The sequence below is a fragment of the Manis pentadactyla genome, chromosome 5 (genome assembly GCF_030020395.1).
Source record: "Manis pentadactyla isolate mManPen7 chromosome 5, mManPen7.hap1, whole genome shotgun sequence".
Lineage (NCBI taxonomy): Eukaryota > Metazoa > Chordata > Mammalia > Pholidota > Manidae > Manis > Manis pentadactyla.
Genome location: NC_080023.1, coordinates 45,918,714 through 45,935,130, shown reverse-complemented (window position 1 = coordinate 45,935,130; position 16,417 = coordinate 45,918,714). Strand labels below are relative to the sequence as shown.

Sequence of the window (16,417 nt, the reverse complement as noted above, 5' to 3'; positions counted from 1 at the left end):
TCACTGGGTTTGCATATGCACATCCTCATTATGGCTGAAGCTGAGTAGGGCTAACCCCAGTAGAAAGGTAAACCTCTCCAGCTCACCAACTAGTCATCAGTCCTGCCAAGAGGCAGCAAGCCCTGTTTCACAGGAAACACTAAATGCTTTGTGCTGACGTGACCTTCACTGCTATCAAAGGAAGAAGGATCGCTGCAACAAGAGGGCATTTGTTGTTCCGGAGCACCTTGATGGGTTTGTGTATTTAAAATTGGAGCAGAAAAAGCTAAAACAGTCTGCTTGGGGAAGGGGCTATGAAGTCCTCCAAGAGTAGGGCAGTGTCAGGGAACCTGAGCCCTTCCTGGGAAGAGCCAGGGATAAAGCCTCCAGTAGCAAGCAGCCAAGAAAGGTCCTCAGGGATCAGAAAAGTCAGAGTCCCTCCTCGCATGTACAATGAAAACGCCTCAGGAAATCTAAATGACCTCCTCTAAAAAATCTTTAGTAACATCCACCTTGGTCACCATCCTTTCATGCGGATTCTTCGGGAAAACTAGAAGAATTCTAAGTTTCACACATAATCAAGCAGCATAATGAGGAAAAAGTATGTAAAATGCAGGATCCTGAAGGCAGGGAGTGGATCTGCAAAGGGTGGAGAATTCACAGAAATTTCAGGGTTTGGGAGAGTGAAGTGATGTGACCCTACTACTAAGCCAATAGTAGGACATTATGTGACATCTGTGACACATGGAACAGGCAAGACTTCCCTAGCATGTCCTCCCATTTCAGTGGAGCACTGCCTATGGCCCCCTCTTCTCCAGGTGACACAGCCTGTAAGTGCTCAACTGTCTTGACCCTTGTGATGCTTTCCAGCCACTGGTGTGACAATCCTTGGCTCACGCACGTATGTTACATCTACTATAGCCCAAGAGGCAAATGCTCACCCTACATCCTTTACCCACGGTATCTGGGCAAAACTGAGAAATTAGCTAAACTTAGCTAAAAACAGTAATCTTCTGAATTATGTTTCTAGTATTTCCATCAAATAAAGAAGCAACGTAGTAAAGAGGAAAGAGCATCAGAAGGGGAGATAGGGGGAAAGGCCTACATCTGGTCATAAAGGAAAAAACAGACCAGAGTTTAACTTCCAGATAAATATTTCTTATGTTGTATAACTTTGCACAAATAACGTTTCTGATCCTGTCTCCACATTTGTTAAACAGAGATAATACAACCACCACTATCATTAATCAGCTAACATTCATTACTCATTAAAGCTAGGCATTAGCCTGAGTTTTAAGTAGATTTAACCATTTAATCGTCACAAAAGTTTATGAAGTACCGTTAGTGTCATTTCACAGGTGAAGAAACATTACAGACCTTTAATGATGCTTAGAAATAACATGTGTAAAGCACCTTGAATGAGTATCACAGAAACTGAATGCTCAATGAACATCATGAGTACTTTGTTAAAAATATCTGTGAGCTACTCACCTCAACAAACAAAAAGCAAATAATCCAATTAAATAATGGGCAGAGGAGCTGAACAGACAGTTCTCCAAAGAAGAAATTCAGATGGCCAACAGACACATGAAAAGACACTCCACATTGCCAGTCATCAGAGAAATGCAAATTAAAACCACAATGAGATATCACCTCACACCAGTAAGGATCGCCACCATCCAAAAGACAAACAACAACAAATGTTGGCGAGGTTGTGGAGAAAGGGGAACCCTCCTACACTGCTGGTAGGAATGTAAATTAGTTCAACAATTGTGGAAAGCAGTATGGAGGTTCCTCAAAATGCTCAAAATAGACATACCATTTGATCCAGGAATTCCACTTCTAGGAATTTACCCTAAGAATGCAGCAGCCCAGTTTGAAAAAGACAGATGTACCCTATGTTTATTGCTGCACTATTTACAACAGCCAAGAAATGGAAGCAACCTAAGTGTCCATCAGTAGATGAATGGATAAAGAAGATGTGGTACATATACACAATGGAGTATTATTCAGCCATAAGAAGAAAACAAATCCTACCATTTGCAACAACATGGATGGAGCTAGAGGGTATTATGCTCAGTGAAATAAGCCAGGCGGAGAAAGACAAGTACCAAATGATTTCACTCATATGTGGAGTATAAGAACAAAGAAAAAACTGAAGGAACAAAACAGCAGCAGAATCACAGAACCCAAGAATGGACTAACAGTTACCAAAGGGAAAGGGACTGGGGAGGACAGGTAGGAAGGGAGGGATAAGGTTGGGGGGAAGAAAGGGGGCATTATGATTAGCATGTACAATGTCAGGGGGGCACGGGGAGGGCTGTGCAACACAGAGAAGACAAGTAGTGATTCTACAGCATCTTACAATGCTGATGGACAGTGACTGTAATGGGGTGTGTAGGAGGGACTTGGTGATGGGGGAAGCCTAGTAAACATAATGTTCATGTAATTGTAGATTAATGATACCAAAATATATATATATATATCTGTGAGCTGAAGGACTATAAATATGTGAAATCTAGGATTACAACCCACCTGTAAACTAGGTATAAACTCTTCCTGCCTCTTTGTGCTCACCTTTTTTGAGACTCAGCTCAGCATTAAGGAGCCTTTAAGTCCCCTGACCTACTTGAAGTTAAGGCAAACTTTTGTCACCAAGGACCTCTGCTCCCAGATGTCAACCAAAGAAACAGTACTCTACAGATATAAGAGTACTAATCAAAGAGACATTCCTTAAGTATAACAACAAAGCAAAGCTGAAGGAACAAAACAGCAGGAGACTCACAGACTCCAGGAAGGAACTAGTGGTTACCAAAGGGGAGGCAGGGAAAAAGGGAGGGAGGGCAAAGGGGATTGAGGGTCATTATGATTGGCACACATGGTGTGGGGGGCATCATGGGGAAGACAGTGTAGCACAGAGAAGACAAGTGGTGACTCTGTGCCATCTTACTATGCTGATGGGACAGTGACTGCAATGGGGTATGGGGATGGGGGGGACTTGATAATATGGGTGAATGTAGTAACCACAATGTTTTTCAGGTGAAACCTTTGTAAGAGTGTGTATCAGTGATACCTTAATAAAACATAATCATGGGGAGAGGAGGAGAGGAGGGGAGGGGAGGGAAAGGGAGGGGAGGGAAGAGGAAAGGAGAGGAGAGGAAAACAGACCCATAGACCAATGGAACAGACTAGAGAGCCCTGATATAAACCCAACCATATATGGTCAATTAATATATGATAAAGGAGCCATGGATATACAATGGGGAAATGACAGCCTTTTCAACAGCTGGTGTTGGCAAAACTGGACAACTACATGCAAGAGAATGAAACTGGGTTTTTTTTGTCTAACTCCATACACAAAAGTAACTCAAAATGGATCAAAGACCTGAATGTAAGTCTTGAAACAATTTAAAACTCTTAGAAGATAACATAGGCAAAAATCTCCTGAATATAAAAGTGAGCAACTTTTTCCTGAATGCATCTTCTTGGGCAAGGTGCTGGTGCTGGCAAAACTGACAACTACATGCAAGAGAATGAAACTGGGTTTTTTTTGTCTAACCCCATACACAAAAGTAACTCAAAATGGATCAAAGACCTGAATGTAAGTCTTGAAACAATTTAAATCTCTTAGAAGATAACATAGGCAAAAATCTCCTGAATATAAAAGTGAGCAACTTTTTCCTGAACTCATCTTCTTGGGTAAGGGAAACAAAATCAAAAATGAACAAATGGGACTACATCATATTAAAAACCTTCTGTACGGCAAAGAACACCATCAGCAGAACAAAAAGGCATCCTACAGTATGGAAGAATGTATTTGTAAATGACATATCTGACAAGGGGTTAACATCCAAAATATATAAGCAACTCAGATGTCTCAACACCCAAAAAGCAAATAACCCTAATAAAAAATGGGCAGAGGATATGAACAGACTATTCTCCAAAGAAGAAATTCAGATGGCCAACAGGCACATAAAAAGACGCTCCACATCGCTAATTATCAGGGAAATGCAAATTAAAACCACAATGAGTTATCACCTCACGCCAGTTAGGATGGCCAACACAGAAAAGAATAGGAACAACAAATTCTGGCAAGGATGTGGAGAAAAGAGAACCCTCCTACACTGCTGGTGGGAATGTAAACTAGTTCAGCCATTATGGAAAGCAGTATGGAGGTTCCTCAAAAATCTAAAAATAGAAATACCATTTGACCTAGGAATTCCACTCCTAGGAATTTACCCTAAGAATGCAGGACCCCAGTTTGAAAAAGACATGTGCCCCTCCCAATGTTTATCGCAGCACTATTTACAATAGCCAAGAAATGGAAGCAACCTAAGTATCCACCGGTGAATAAATGGATAAAGAAGATGTGGTACATATACACAATGGAATATTATTCAGCCATAAGAAAAGAAATTCTACCATTTCCAACAATATAGATGAGCTAGAGGGTATTATGTTCAGTGAAATAAGCCAGGCGGAGAAAGACAAGTACCAAATGATTTCACTCATCTGTGAAGCACAAGAACAAAGCAAAAACTGAAGGAACAAAACAGCAGCAGACTCACAGAACCCAAGAGTGGGTTAACAGTTGCCAAAGGTAAAGGGACTGTGGAGGGTGGGTGAGAAGAGAGGGAGAAGGGGAACAAGGGGCATTACGATTAGCACACATAACGTAGCTGGGGTGGGGGGTGCACACAAGGCAGGCAGTATAGCACAGAGAAGACAAGTAGTGACTGTATAGCATCTTACTATGCTAATGGACAGTGACTGTAATGGGGTATGTGGTAGGGACCTGATAATGGGGGGAATCTAGTAACCACAATGTTGCTCATGTGACTGTATATTAATGATACTAAAATAAATAAAATTAATATAATAAAATAAATATGGACCACTTTTAATAACTGATGTAATGTTTTCCTTAAAAAAAAAAAAGATTTCTAAACCTTTATCTCAAAACTTCTAAATCCAGGACTGATTTTTTTTTTTTTTAAACATTCTTGTTACTTCCAGTCTCCACTTTCATTTTTTTTTTTATGGTTTGGAGAGGCATCATTGATGCATAATCTTATGAAGGCCTCACAAGAGCAACCCTGAGGTTTCAACATTCACCCATAGCATCAATTCCCCACCCTCCCAACTGCAGTCTTGTCCATGAGCGTAGCAAGATGCAACAGTCATCACTTGTCTTCTCCATGCTGTACCGCCTTCCCCGTAACCTACCTATATTATGTGTCCTAATTATAATGCCCTTTAATCTCCTTCTCCCTCCTTCCCCACCCACCTTCCCCACCCTTTCCCTTGGGTAGCTACTAGTCCCTTCTTGGAGTCTGTGAGTCTGTTGCTGTTTTGTTCATTGTTTTGCTCTGTTGTTATACTCCACAAACAAGGGAAATCATTTGGTACTTATTTTTCTCCGCCTGGCTTATTTCACTGAACATGATACCCTCTAGCTCCATCCATGTTGTTGCAATGGTAGGATTTGTTTTTATGGCTGAAAAATATTATATTGTGTATATGTACCACCTCTTCTTTAACCATTCATCTACTGATGGACACTTAGGTTGTTTCCATACCTTGGCTAGTGTAAATAGTGCTGTGATAAACATAGGGATGCATATGTCTTTTTCAATCAGGGATCCTGTTTTCTTCTGGTAAATTCCTAGGAGTGGAATTCCTGGGTCACGTGGTTTCTTTTTTTTAACTTTTTGAGGAACCTCCATACTGCTTTCCACAATGGTTGAACTAATATACATTCCCACCAGCAGTGTAGGAGGGTTCCCTACATCCTCGCCAACATTTGTTGTTGTCTGTCTTTTGGATGTTGGCCATCCTAACTGGTGTGAGGTGATACCTCACTATGGTTTTAATTTGCATTTCCCTAGTAATTAGCAATGTGGAGCATCTTTTCATATGCCTGTTTGGCCATCTGTATTTCTTTGGAGAAGTGTCTGTTCAGATTCTCCACCCATTTTTTAATTGGTTGATTTGTTTTTTGGTGTTGAGGCATGGGAGCTCTTTATATATTTTGGATGTTAACCCCTTATCAGATAAGTAATTTATGAATATATTCTCCCACATTATAGGATGCCTTTTTGTTCTGCTTATGGTGTCCTTTGCTGTACAAAAGCTTTTTAGTTTGATGTAGTCTCATTTGTTCATTTTGCTTTTGTTTCCCTTGCCCGAGGAGATGTATTCAGGAAAAAGTTGCTTATGTTTATAATCAACAGATTTTTGCATATTTACTTCTAAGAGTTTTATGGTTTCATGATTTACATTCACGTCTTATCCATTTTGCATTTACTTTTGTGTATGGAGTTAGACAATTATCCAGTTTCATTCTCTTACATGTAGCTGTCCAGTTTTGCCAACACCAGTTGTTGAAGAGCCTGTCATTTCCCCATTGTATATCCATGGCTCCTTTATCGTATATTAATTGGCTCTAGACTTCCAACAGGAATCAGTCATTTCCTTCATTCTTTGCTTCCAAAGGATTTTGTACCTCCATCATAACGCTTCCAACATGTCCACCTGTTTGTGTTCATTGTGTTTCCCACCACTTCATAAATTCCATGAGAAGAGAGACTGTGTCATATGCATTTTATTAACCCTCCCAAGCACTCAGAAGAGTGCCAGAAGCATGGCAGAGTCTTAAAAACTGGAAAACAAAAGCAAACATACCTGCTGGCAGCTCTCTAAATCGGAGATATTCCATAGACCTTGTGGTCACAAGTGGTTTTTGAGGATAATAGAGAACATGGGCCAATGTATCCATACGAACATGGAAGTTGGTGATATAAACCCCCATCGCCTGCTTTCCCATAGCAGACTGGTATGTGTTTCTAGGAGACTAAAGGTAGAAATAAAAAGCACAATCAATGAAAATTTAATTACTTCTAAAGGAACAGACTCTACAAGGTATTACATAATCACAAATTAGGTTGGCAAAGTTCCTGTTTTTTCTCTGAAAGGTAAGTGATAGCCATTTGAAACAGTCGATTATGGCTCTTAACAGTAAAACACAAGAACAAGCATGTATGTTTGATGTTGATTCTATAGGAGTTCATAGCCTTTTTATTAAAAGGCTTTTCTTTAAGAAAAAACTAAAAGACCAATCTCTAATTTTTATTCTATTTTCCCCAGTTCCTAATAACCCAGAAATTATTAAAACTGCTACCAACCTGGTTATGATCAGGAAAGGGAATTATAGATGCACAGACACCAAGAATCATTGATGGATGAATCTCACAGTGTGTGTACGTGGAACAATAAGCTACTTCTTTCTCCTGTAAATCATCTGGAGTCATTGCAAGCATCACGGTTTCTTCCTCTAGAGTATCAATATATTCTACTACCCCGCTGGCCACAAGATCCTGCCAACTAAAAAAGGAGATTTCACATAATTTCCTATTTCCCAAACTATTAATGAGGCTTCCTACTTAATAAACCTTATTCTTGTATCTACATGTACTGATACAGAAAGATTTCTAAAACAGGTGTATTATTGTTAACAGGGGCAAAAAAAGCAAGTTACTGAATGTACAAATAATTCCATAACTATTACTATTAGTTAGTTAGTTTTGCTTTTTCTAAAGAAACTGCTTATGGGGGATGGGGATGATAATATAAATACTAGAATAAGATAGAAGACACAGAATACTAGAAGAATAAATACCCAATTGTTAATAGTATCTACTTTGAACAGGAGAGTATGAACTAGGGGCTTTTATATATTTTCATGACACAAATAGTTTTAAAATTTTTATAATAAAAATATATACATTCATATATCACTAAAAATAAACTTTAAATCAAATTCATATTTTTACTAATTTTATTATTATATTATCCATGTTATATATATTATATAGGTTATTTTCTAGTATTATTAGACTTTAATATGTCACAGACTCTTCTAAACTTAAACAAAACCCAAGCCCCTTAACGTGATAACAAAAATTAAGAGAAACACGTGTGAATGTTAATGAGTATAAAGTTTCTTATTGAGGTGATGAAAATGTTCTGGAAATAGACAGTGGTGATAGTTGCACAATCTTGAGTATACCGATGAACTGTATACTTCAAAAATGGTTAATTTTATGGTATGTGGATATCTCCATTTTTTCTCAATATATGTTCTTACCTGTAGTTATTATATTCTCTCTCTTTCAATTGATCAATATGTCTCTTCTTCAAAAGGAGCTTTTGTTTTTCCACAATCAAAAGTGGTCTACAAATGCGACCTGCATCTGTATAGATCCGAATCTCCCTCTCTCGAATATCTCTGATCATAGAAACCTATGTATAAGAAGACAAAACAACCTCATGAACTTTTATTTTCTCTGTATCATTAAGTCTTAGCTAAAAATACAATAAAACCCCTAAAAATTTCTGGAGCAGGCAATTATCAAATAAAATGGATAAATCTTATTATTCAACAGGATAACATTAAGTCAAATTTTCAATATACAAAAAACCTAAGTATATTTAAAACTGTATAATGGATAAATATCTAACCTTGGTAATTCTAGAGCTGAAAATACAACATAGGGTAATAATGTCATGCAACATATAGTAAAATGAAGAAAATATATTTTTGGTATTATAAACACTAGTATATGACAATTTCTTAGTTTGCCTCTTTGACAATCACATATACTTCACTCTGTACCTGTTCAATAACCAGCCCTGTATCACTTGCCTTGATCATACTTTCCCAGTAGTAAGCCTGATTTCTCACACTCACCTATCAAACAAATGGCTTATAGTATCCCTAATACTAGAAGTCACTAGCCACATGTCACTACTGAGCACTTGAAAAGTGGCCATTCTGAACTAAGATATGCTGAAAGTATAAACTACACACGGTGATTTCAAAGATAGTACCACCAAAAAAAAAAAATTGTCAGTAATTTTTATACTGATTAATGTTGAAATTATAATGTTGTTGATATATGAGGTCAAATAAAATATATTATTAAAGTCATTTTCATCTGTTACTTTTTCACTTTTTTAATATGACTACTAGAAAAACGTAACTTAGATATGTAGTTCACATTATACTTTTACTGAGCAGCACTAGAAAATACATTCCTAAGAAATATCAAAAATAATTTGGGAAGATTTGCAATAAAGAAAATAATTATTAAAAACATCACAGAATTTGGAGTACCTATATATGAAGAAATAATCAAAAAGGAAACAAATACGAACTACCAGTGAATTATCTAGACCTAATATATAGTCTCAGAAACCAACTAAGAAATGAACTGCGTGATGGAAAAACAGATTGGTATTTCTCCACAAAAGTGCTTTAGAAAAGTAAAATCACATCTGGACACTTTCATTAAAGAAAAGATTAGGTTCATTTAAGAAGGAAAAGATTTGATTGCTCAGTTTAAAAACAATAATAAACATAAAAGCGTGATAAAAAAACATCGACTTATCTAAAACTAAAGCGTCAAAAGCCAAGACGTAGAAAGTATTCCACATTCTTAAACCACCTCCTGTCCTCAGAAAAAAACAATCTGAAGAGAAGCACTGCGTATGGGAGCAAAAACACCCTGAGTGGCATTCTCAAGTCCCAGAAAAGACATTGCTTTCAAATGCACTGCCTTGAACTAATAAAATATAACTCTACTGTCTTAACAAAAGGACATAAACTGAGCTGTGTCTACTCAAAGACCAAGCAGTATCTTGTGTCTCAAACAACGGGGTTCTTTAGTAGGTCTACAAAGGATCATTGACAAGAAAGCCTACTGAGTCCAACAAAGGGCTAAAGTTAGAAATGAGTAAAGTGAGGACCTCTGGTTATCAGAAAATAGGAAGAAAAAGAAAAAGAAGCAGGCTCTTTCTGAAAATATACACAATTCTCCCACTTAGAGGCTCCCAACATCACTCTCCAATAGGATATTAAAGTGCCAAGAGTCCAAGGACACAAGATCCACTTGTTTGTTCAACACTCAGGGTCTACTGTGTGTCAGGCACTATGCTCAGAGCTGAAAATAGAGTCTTATTAAGATATGTTCCCTACCTCTGAAGAGTATAGTGAGTGAGGCAGGAAAATAAATCAATAGTTACTACCTGGTATAAGCATTCTGTCAGAAGTACTTAAGTAAAATATGCTATACGTAGGACAGAGATTAAATATCAGGGAGTTAGTGAATAGCCTGCAGGCCAAATCTGCCCTCACAACTGCCATCTCTTTTTGTAAATAAAGTTTTATTGGTTTATGTATTGTCTATGGCTGCTTTTCACTACAATGGCAGAACTGAATACACAATAGACAGTATATGGTAAACAAAGCCAAAAATATTTAGTATCTGGCCCTTCAAAGAAAATATATGCCAACCTCTGCTCTAACTCAAACTAGAGGGACAAGTAAGGTATCTGAAGGAAGTAAGAGTTAATAATTATTATGTGCTGTAAAGTGAGATTTATCTGGAAAAAAGTATTAAGCACCCCTCTCCCTACTGCCCATTTTTGATGAGGCATGGAGGACAGGGAGCATAAATATACCAGGTTGAGGGAATAGGCCCATGTAAAGGTAGGGAGGTCTCTAACAGCATGAAGAATTAATTTTATCCTAAAGACCACAGAAAAGCTGAAGAAGACTCTGGACATGGCATAATCAAAGTTCTCGATCGCAAAAAAATACAGCCAATTTAGGTTCATAGGCTTTCTCTTAGCCCTGCCTGCCCTCCACTGAAGCATGTCATTCCTGCCTGGAAGCTATGAATACACCTGGGTCAAAACCCAGAGTCTGCCTGCTAGAAAAAGGCCTACAGCAACCAAACTCTCTTCTCTGCTTTGCTAGGTAGGAAGGAGCCCAGCTACTGGCTTAAGTGTATTACACCTTTTCTCCAGACCCACTTTCACCTAGATAGACCCCAAGGTGTAGATTTGCGGGAAATCAAAAGCCAGACCATATTCCTCAATTCAGAACACTAAAAGCAAAAGCCCAATTTGGGGGAATAATAAACTTCATACTATATTTTAATGATTAAAAAAAACGTCATCCTAACCCCAAAGTACTTCAATATTCACCTAAATATAAGAGAATCTATTAGATGTGTACCACATTTTATAAATCAATCTCTGGATTCAGACAAAGGATAAATCAGAGATTATTATTCCCTTTTTAACAGCACTGCTGTCAGCTTTACAAAAAGACCCTCAAAAGAATTCCTTTTACTTTAAAATATAATCTGAGTTCTAAAATACAACTTAATAATTCAAATTACATGTCAAATTTTTAAAAGCATCTATCTCAAGCATTAAAGCAAGTAATACCTTATAATATAGCTCAAAACATCACCTAGACTTTTGATAATATACTTTAGAATACAAGGGAAAACAGTTAAAGAAAAGTGCCAATGCAAAAATAACTTTCACTAGTCTTATGCCTTCTTTAAAATCCCATACACCATGCCCTCTTAGTTAACCAAGGACTCTTACTTCAGACACAATGATGTCCATCTGACGCCTCAACTTCCTTAGAGTATTCATTAGTTGTTCAGGATCTTTATGTATTCCAACCCAGCAGCCATTAACAAAAATCTTGGTTGCACTAAAATGCGAAACCAAAAGCATTTGCACTTAGTAACTCTATACTATGCTGCAATGAAATATTGACAATAATTTTTTATTGCATTTATACACACTCTGCAATAGCTGCAGGAGAAATTTCTTCTAAATTTTCCATACTCCATTCTTCCAAAAATTCCAAAATTGGAGAAGGTTGAGATCCAACTGAAATATAAGCCATCAGGGCTAAATTCTTCACAAGTCCTACAGCATGGCCCTAGGAATAAATAAAGTATTACTCACACTGACTTAACATGCCTGTCAAAATTCTCTTCCACAAACATTTTCCTTCAATCTGATTTCAGGATTTACCTTCTAAGAATATTCTAAGAATAATTAACATCTTAGTTCTAAATTACACTGTATAATTAAACAAAAACTTACTTCTAGAAGTAATTATATACCCTACATAATTATTGGCAGACTCTTTGTTCTAAACATAAATTCTAATGTATTACCTCTGGAGTCTCAGCAGGGCACACCATTCCCCACAATGTATTATGCAACTGTCTTGGTTTTGCTAGTTTGCCATCTCTCCCAATAGGAGAATTTAAACGACGCAGGTGAGAAAGAGTAGATGCAAAAGTCAGGCGGTTCAATACCTAGAAAAAAGTAGCAAATCTTTAATGTCTGGGCCTTTCTGTTACTCATACCATCAGATTTTTGGCAAATAACAGAATGAGGCGAAGTCATATTTTTACATATAACCCACTGTCAAACTATCCCCATCCCTCCTTTCTCCATCTTTTCCCTGGATAATCCCATTCACCCCATAACCTAACTGCTACTTACAGGAGGAATGGCAAATATGTGATGCACAGTTCTAACATACTACATAAAAGTTTTGTTAATTGTCTGTCTCCAACCACTAAGGACATTAATTCCACAAGGGTGGGGATTTCTTATTTCTTTTGTTCTCTATTGTATCCCAGTACCTAGAACAGTACCTGGAATCATTAAACACTCAATAAGCATTAAATGCCACCAACTCACATTCCTTGACCACAGAAGACATCACTAATTCATCTCAGTACTTTTTCACGCTGAAACCCCTGATCCAACACGGAGATTCAACACTTAAGAGGAAATTCAGCAAGGTAAACCTTGTAAGAAAAATAACACTTGGAGGGACATACCACTATAAAAACAAAGCACTATCTTCCCCGGCCCAACCACAACCCAAGCCTGTTTTCCTCTTCCGAAGTCTCCTGTCATGGTTAACAGAATCCCCTTTCCCTTAATCTCTCAATACAGATCTCAGTATCAGTTTTGTCTCTGACTTCCTCCTTTCACACAACAATAAACATACCCTGTCAATTCTATTTTCAAATTTTCTCAAAAACTCAACCCCTCCATTCCCAATGCCACCTTACCTCTTACTTATACCATTTCCATCACCTCCTAAGTCCCTGAAATGTCCCCTCCAATCTATTCTCCTCAGTTACTAAAATTATTACAACATAGGTTATATTCACATCACTCATCCACTTAAAAAGTATTAAACAGGTACCCAACAACTACAGAGGATCATATGAAAGCTCTTCACAAAGAAGTCCCGAACAACCTTCCCCTACAAGTCTCCCAAACTCCCATACTCCACCGCATTGCTAAACACACTCTCACCTCCACAACTCTGACCATGCAACTGCCACAGAAAGGAACATACTGCCCATTCTGCTCTGTCTGTGGGAGGGAACCCACCTCTGGGAAGAAGAGTTTCCTTTTCTGCACTCTATGGAGTTTTCCATCATTCAACTAATCAACGACAAAGTCTTACAAAATTTACTTCCTAAATATTTCTCAATTTTGACTCCATTCTCCGTCTCTTATCAGAATGCTGTGGTCCAATTCCTAATTATTTCTCACTCAGCCTGCTGTGACAATCTTCCTGCCACAAACTTTGCCCTTCTCAAATCTTTTCTCCACACTGCCAAATACTGTGTCTATCAAATCCCAAAGTCTTAGAACATCTGTTTCTAGGAATCAGGAACTTGAAGGTGGTGTCTGAATGCCAGATTAGGGTGATACTGGTATAAGCTAGTTCCCCTCTCTAACCCAATCTTCCTAACTCTCCCTCTTGGATTTGAAAAATCTAGACCACTAGCTCTTCCTACATACACATGGCTCTTTCTTCCCTCCATCCCTTTGTCAGGATATTAAGAAATTTTCTCAAATTTTCCTGTAGAGCTGCTAGTTCTACCCTCCTCCCAGGTTTGGGCTATTTCCCAGTTACCCTTCAAGATTCAGTTCAGGTGTTACCTCCTCATGAAAAAAATCCACCCTTCAGACTGTGCTAATGCCTTTCTCTACAGAGCAGATGTGCACATTGCTCTTTACTGTACCATGCTGTAACTATGTGTTTACATCTATCTCTTAGTATATGCTACAAATACTGAAGATCAGGGATCATATTTTATTAATCTTTGCATCTCTGATGTGTGGCAGAGTGCCTGGCACATCATAAGTTCTAATGACCATACACTGAACTGAACTGGCAGCATGGCATTTATCATAATTGAGCTCACAGCACAGTGAGCTATATGTGGAAAATCTGTTTCCTGATGGATGTGAGTTCCTTGAAGGCTGGAATAGTATCTCATTCATGTTTGTGAACCCAGTCAGCATCACAAACAACAGTATGTGCAATAAATCCTTACTAAATTAAAAGGAACTAGAAATTTAACTTTGCTATCAGCAGCCTCCCAGAGTTTCTTAGAACATCTCAGTTTCTAGGAATCAGGAACTTGAAGGTGGTGTCTGGATGCCAAATTAGGGTGATACTGGTATAGGCTAGTTTAAAAAAAAAAGAGGACGAGATGTGCCCAAAAATTCCATAAAGCTAGACATGTACTTACAGATTTTTCTGCTTGTATACAAACAGAAAAGATTAAAAAATTTAAATACTAGTGAGCCATTTTTTTAAAAGGTCTCCTTCATTGCTTCATCTGAGAGCAGCTACCGCAGTCACTGTACAAAACAACAGGCCAACATAGAGAACTCGGTGGTAGAAGTACTATACTTTCCAACAGAGGCAGGGGTGCCTATTTATTCTCTGGGTGAGCTTCTACTATGGAGCTTTTAGACATAAATTTCACTAACATGAACTGTCTCCCTCACAAGCAGCTACTTAACTCTATCTTGATGCAAGACAAAATCTTAAGTCTCTCTTAAGTAATATAATAGCTAATTTAAGAAAAATTCCATTTTCATAATTCAGAAGCCCCCAATGCTTTTATATCTTACCAAGGGGGAAAAAAGGGCAAAATAATTTACATTCAACTACTGAAAGAATCTATTAGTCCCATAACACTTCCCTATTAAGCCTACAGCCCTAGCTGACATCCTTACCTGAGACACTCCAGCTCTGGCTTGATGAGCTTTCTTTTGGTCACCCCAGTTTCCAGTAGCTAAAGAATATTTTAAGCCATCAGATATAATCCTTGTTTTAATTGCCAACTCCAAATTAAAATCCTTTCCTCGATCAATAAACTTCTGTGCATAGATTCGCACTTCTTTAAGCAAATTCTTAAACATACTGCCAAAATAAAATGGTATTGTTTTAAACATGTAAAGGTCTACAACATACATTAGCAATAATGCCCACAAGAGAGCAAACAGTGGTTGGGGTAGACAGCAAAGTTGTTATTACTCTTTATGTATAAAGCACAGAGGTACATACAGTACATAACAAACATGAGGGTAGCCATTAGGGAAAAAATGTCAAGAGGCTCCTTAAGGGAGTGATAACAAAAAAGCTGAAAAATATCAATCTACAACACACTAATAATAGAACACATTATAAAAACATTGCTAATATGATCTATTTTTGTATTAAATTGTCTGTACATGTTATTTTTAAAAATAATTTTTCTCTATGAATCAAATCGCGCCATTAGTGACAACATGGATGGACCTAGAGGGTATTATGCTAAGTGAAATAAGCCATACAGAAAAAGAATGATTTTGTTTGTATGTGGTATCTAAAAAGCAAAACAAATGAACAAACAAAAGAAGAGAAACAGACATTTAAATACAGAAACAAACTGGTGGTTGCCAGAGGGGATGGGGAAACGGGTGAAATAGAAGAGGATAAAGAAGTACAAACAGTTGTAAAATAAACTATAGGGATGAAAAGTATAGCACAGGGAATATAGGCAATAATATTGTAATAAATTGCTGTGTTGAGAGATGTGTAACTACACTTTATCATGGTGAACATTTCGTAATGCACATAATTGTTGAATCACTAGGTTGTACACCTGAAACTAATGTAATATTTTATGTCAACTAGACCTCAATTAAAAACTTTTTAAAATAAAAAAATTAACTTATTTCTGATTATAAAAGCATATGTTCACTACAGAAAATATAAAAACATACCAAGAAAAAAATAAAAATCACAAATAATCCTGATGCTGTTGAGACAACCACTGCTAATATTTGGATGTTTTCCTCCAGCTTTAGTGTGATTTAATAAAATACAAAAGTAGAACTAATAAAGATTCCAGTATCAAGTGGCAAAGAAAATACAGTTAACTTGTATGCATCCAATATGGATGCCAAGTAATTTAGCATCTCCATGTGCCAACGAACAATCTAAAGTGAAATCTCTGTACTTTTATCAGTATTATCCTGCAATTCCTTACCCTCTAAATAAGAATGCAAGAAGTGGCCCAGCAAGATCCAATCTTTTGTTTCCATAGTGATCTCTGTCATCCAATTCTCTTCTACCCAAAGCTGCTAGAAGCAATCTATGAACCATGTACCTTTAAAAGAAAGGAATTAGAAAAAAAACGTGGTTCTTGGCTTTTTTTTTTCAACTTATGTATTAAAAACCATTTAACTTAAA

At 37.3% G+C, this 16,417-nt stretch overlaps 1 protein-coding gene across 2 annotated transcripts in view; it reads right to left on the bottom strand.

The window, feature by feature from the left end:
* POLR2B (RNA polymerase II subunit B) overlaps positions 1-16,417 on the bottom strand; it is a 42,638-nt gene that overhangs the window by 10,077 nt on the left and 16,144 nt on the right. For both annotated transcript variants that reach the window (XM_036895202.2, XM_036895203.2), the window contains 8 exons: positions 16,215-16,334; positions 14,917-15,103; positions 12,027-12,170; positions 11,646-11,785; positions 11,440-11,551; positions 8,126-8,280; positions 7,164-7,362; positions 6,664-6,832 (listed from right to left, as the gene is read on the bottom strand). In XM_036895202.2, coding sequence (XP_036751097.1) covers positions 6,664-6,832; positions 7,164-7,362; positions 8,126-8,280; positions 11,440-11,551; positions 11,646-11,785; positions 12,027-12,170; positions 14,917-15,103; positions 16,215-16,334 — 1,226 coding nt within the window. The remainder of the gene's footprint in view (positions 1-6,663; positions 6,833-7,163; positions 7,363-8,125; positions 8,281-11,439; positions 11,552-11,645; positions 11,786-12,026; positions 12,171-14,916; positions 15,104-16,214; positions 16,335-16,417) is intronic.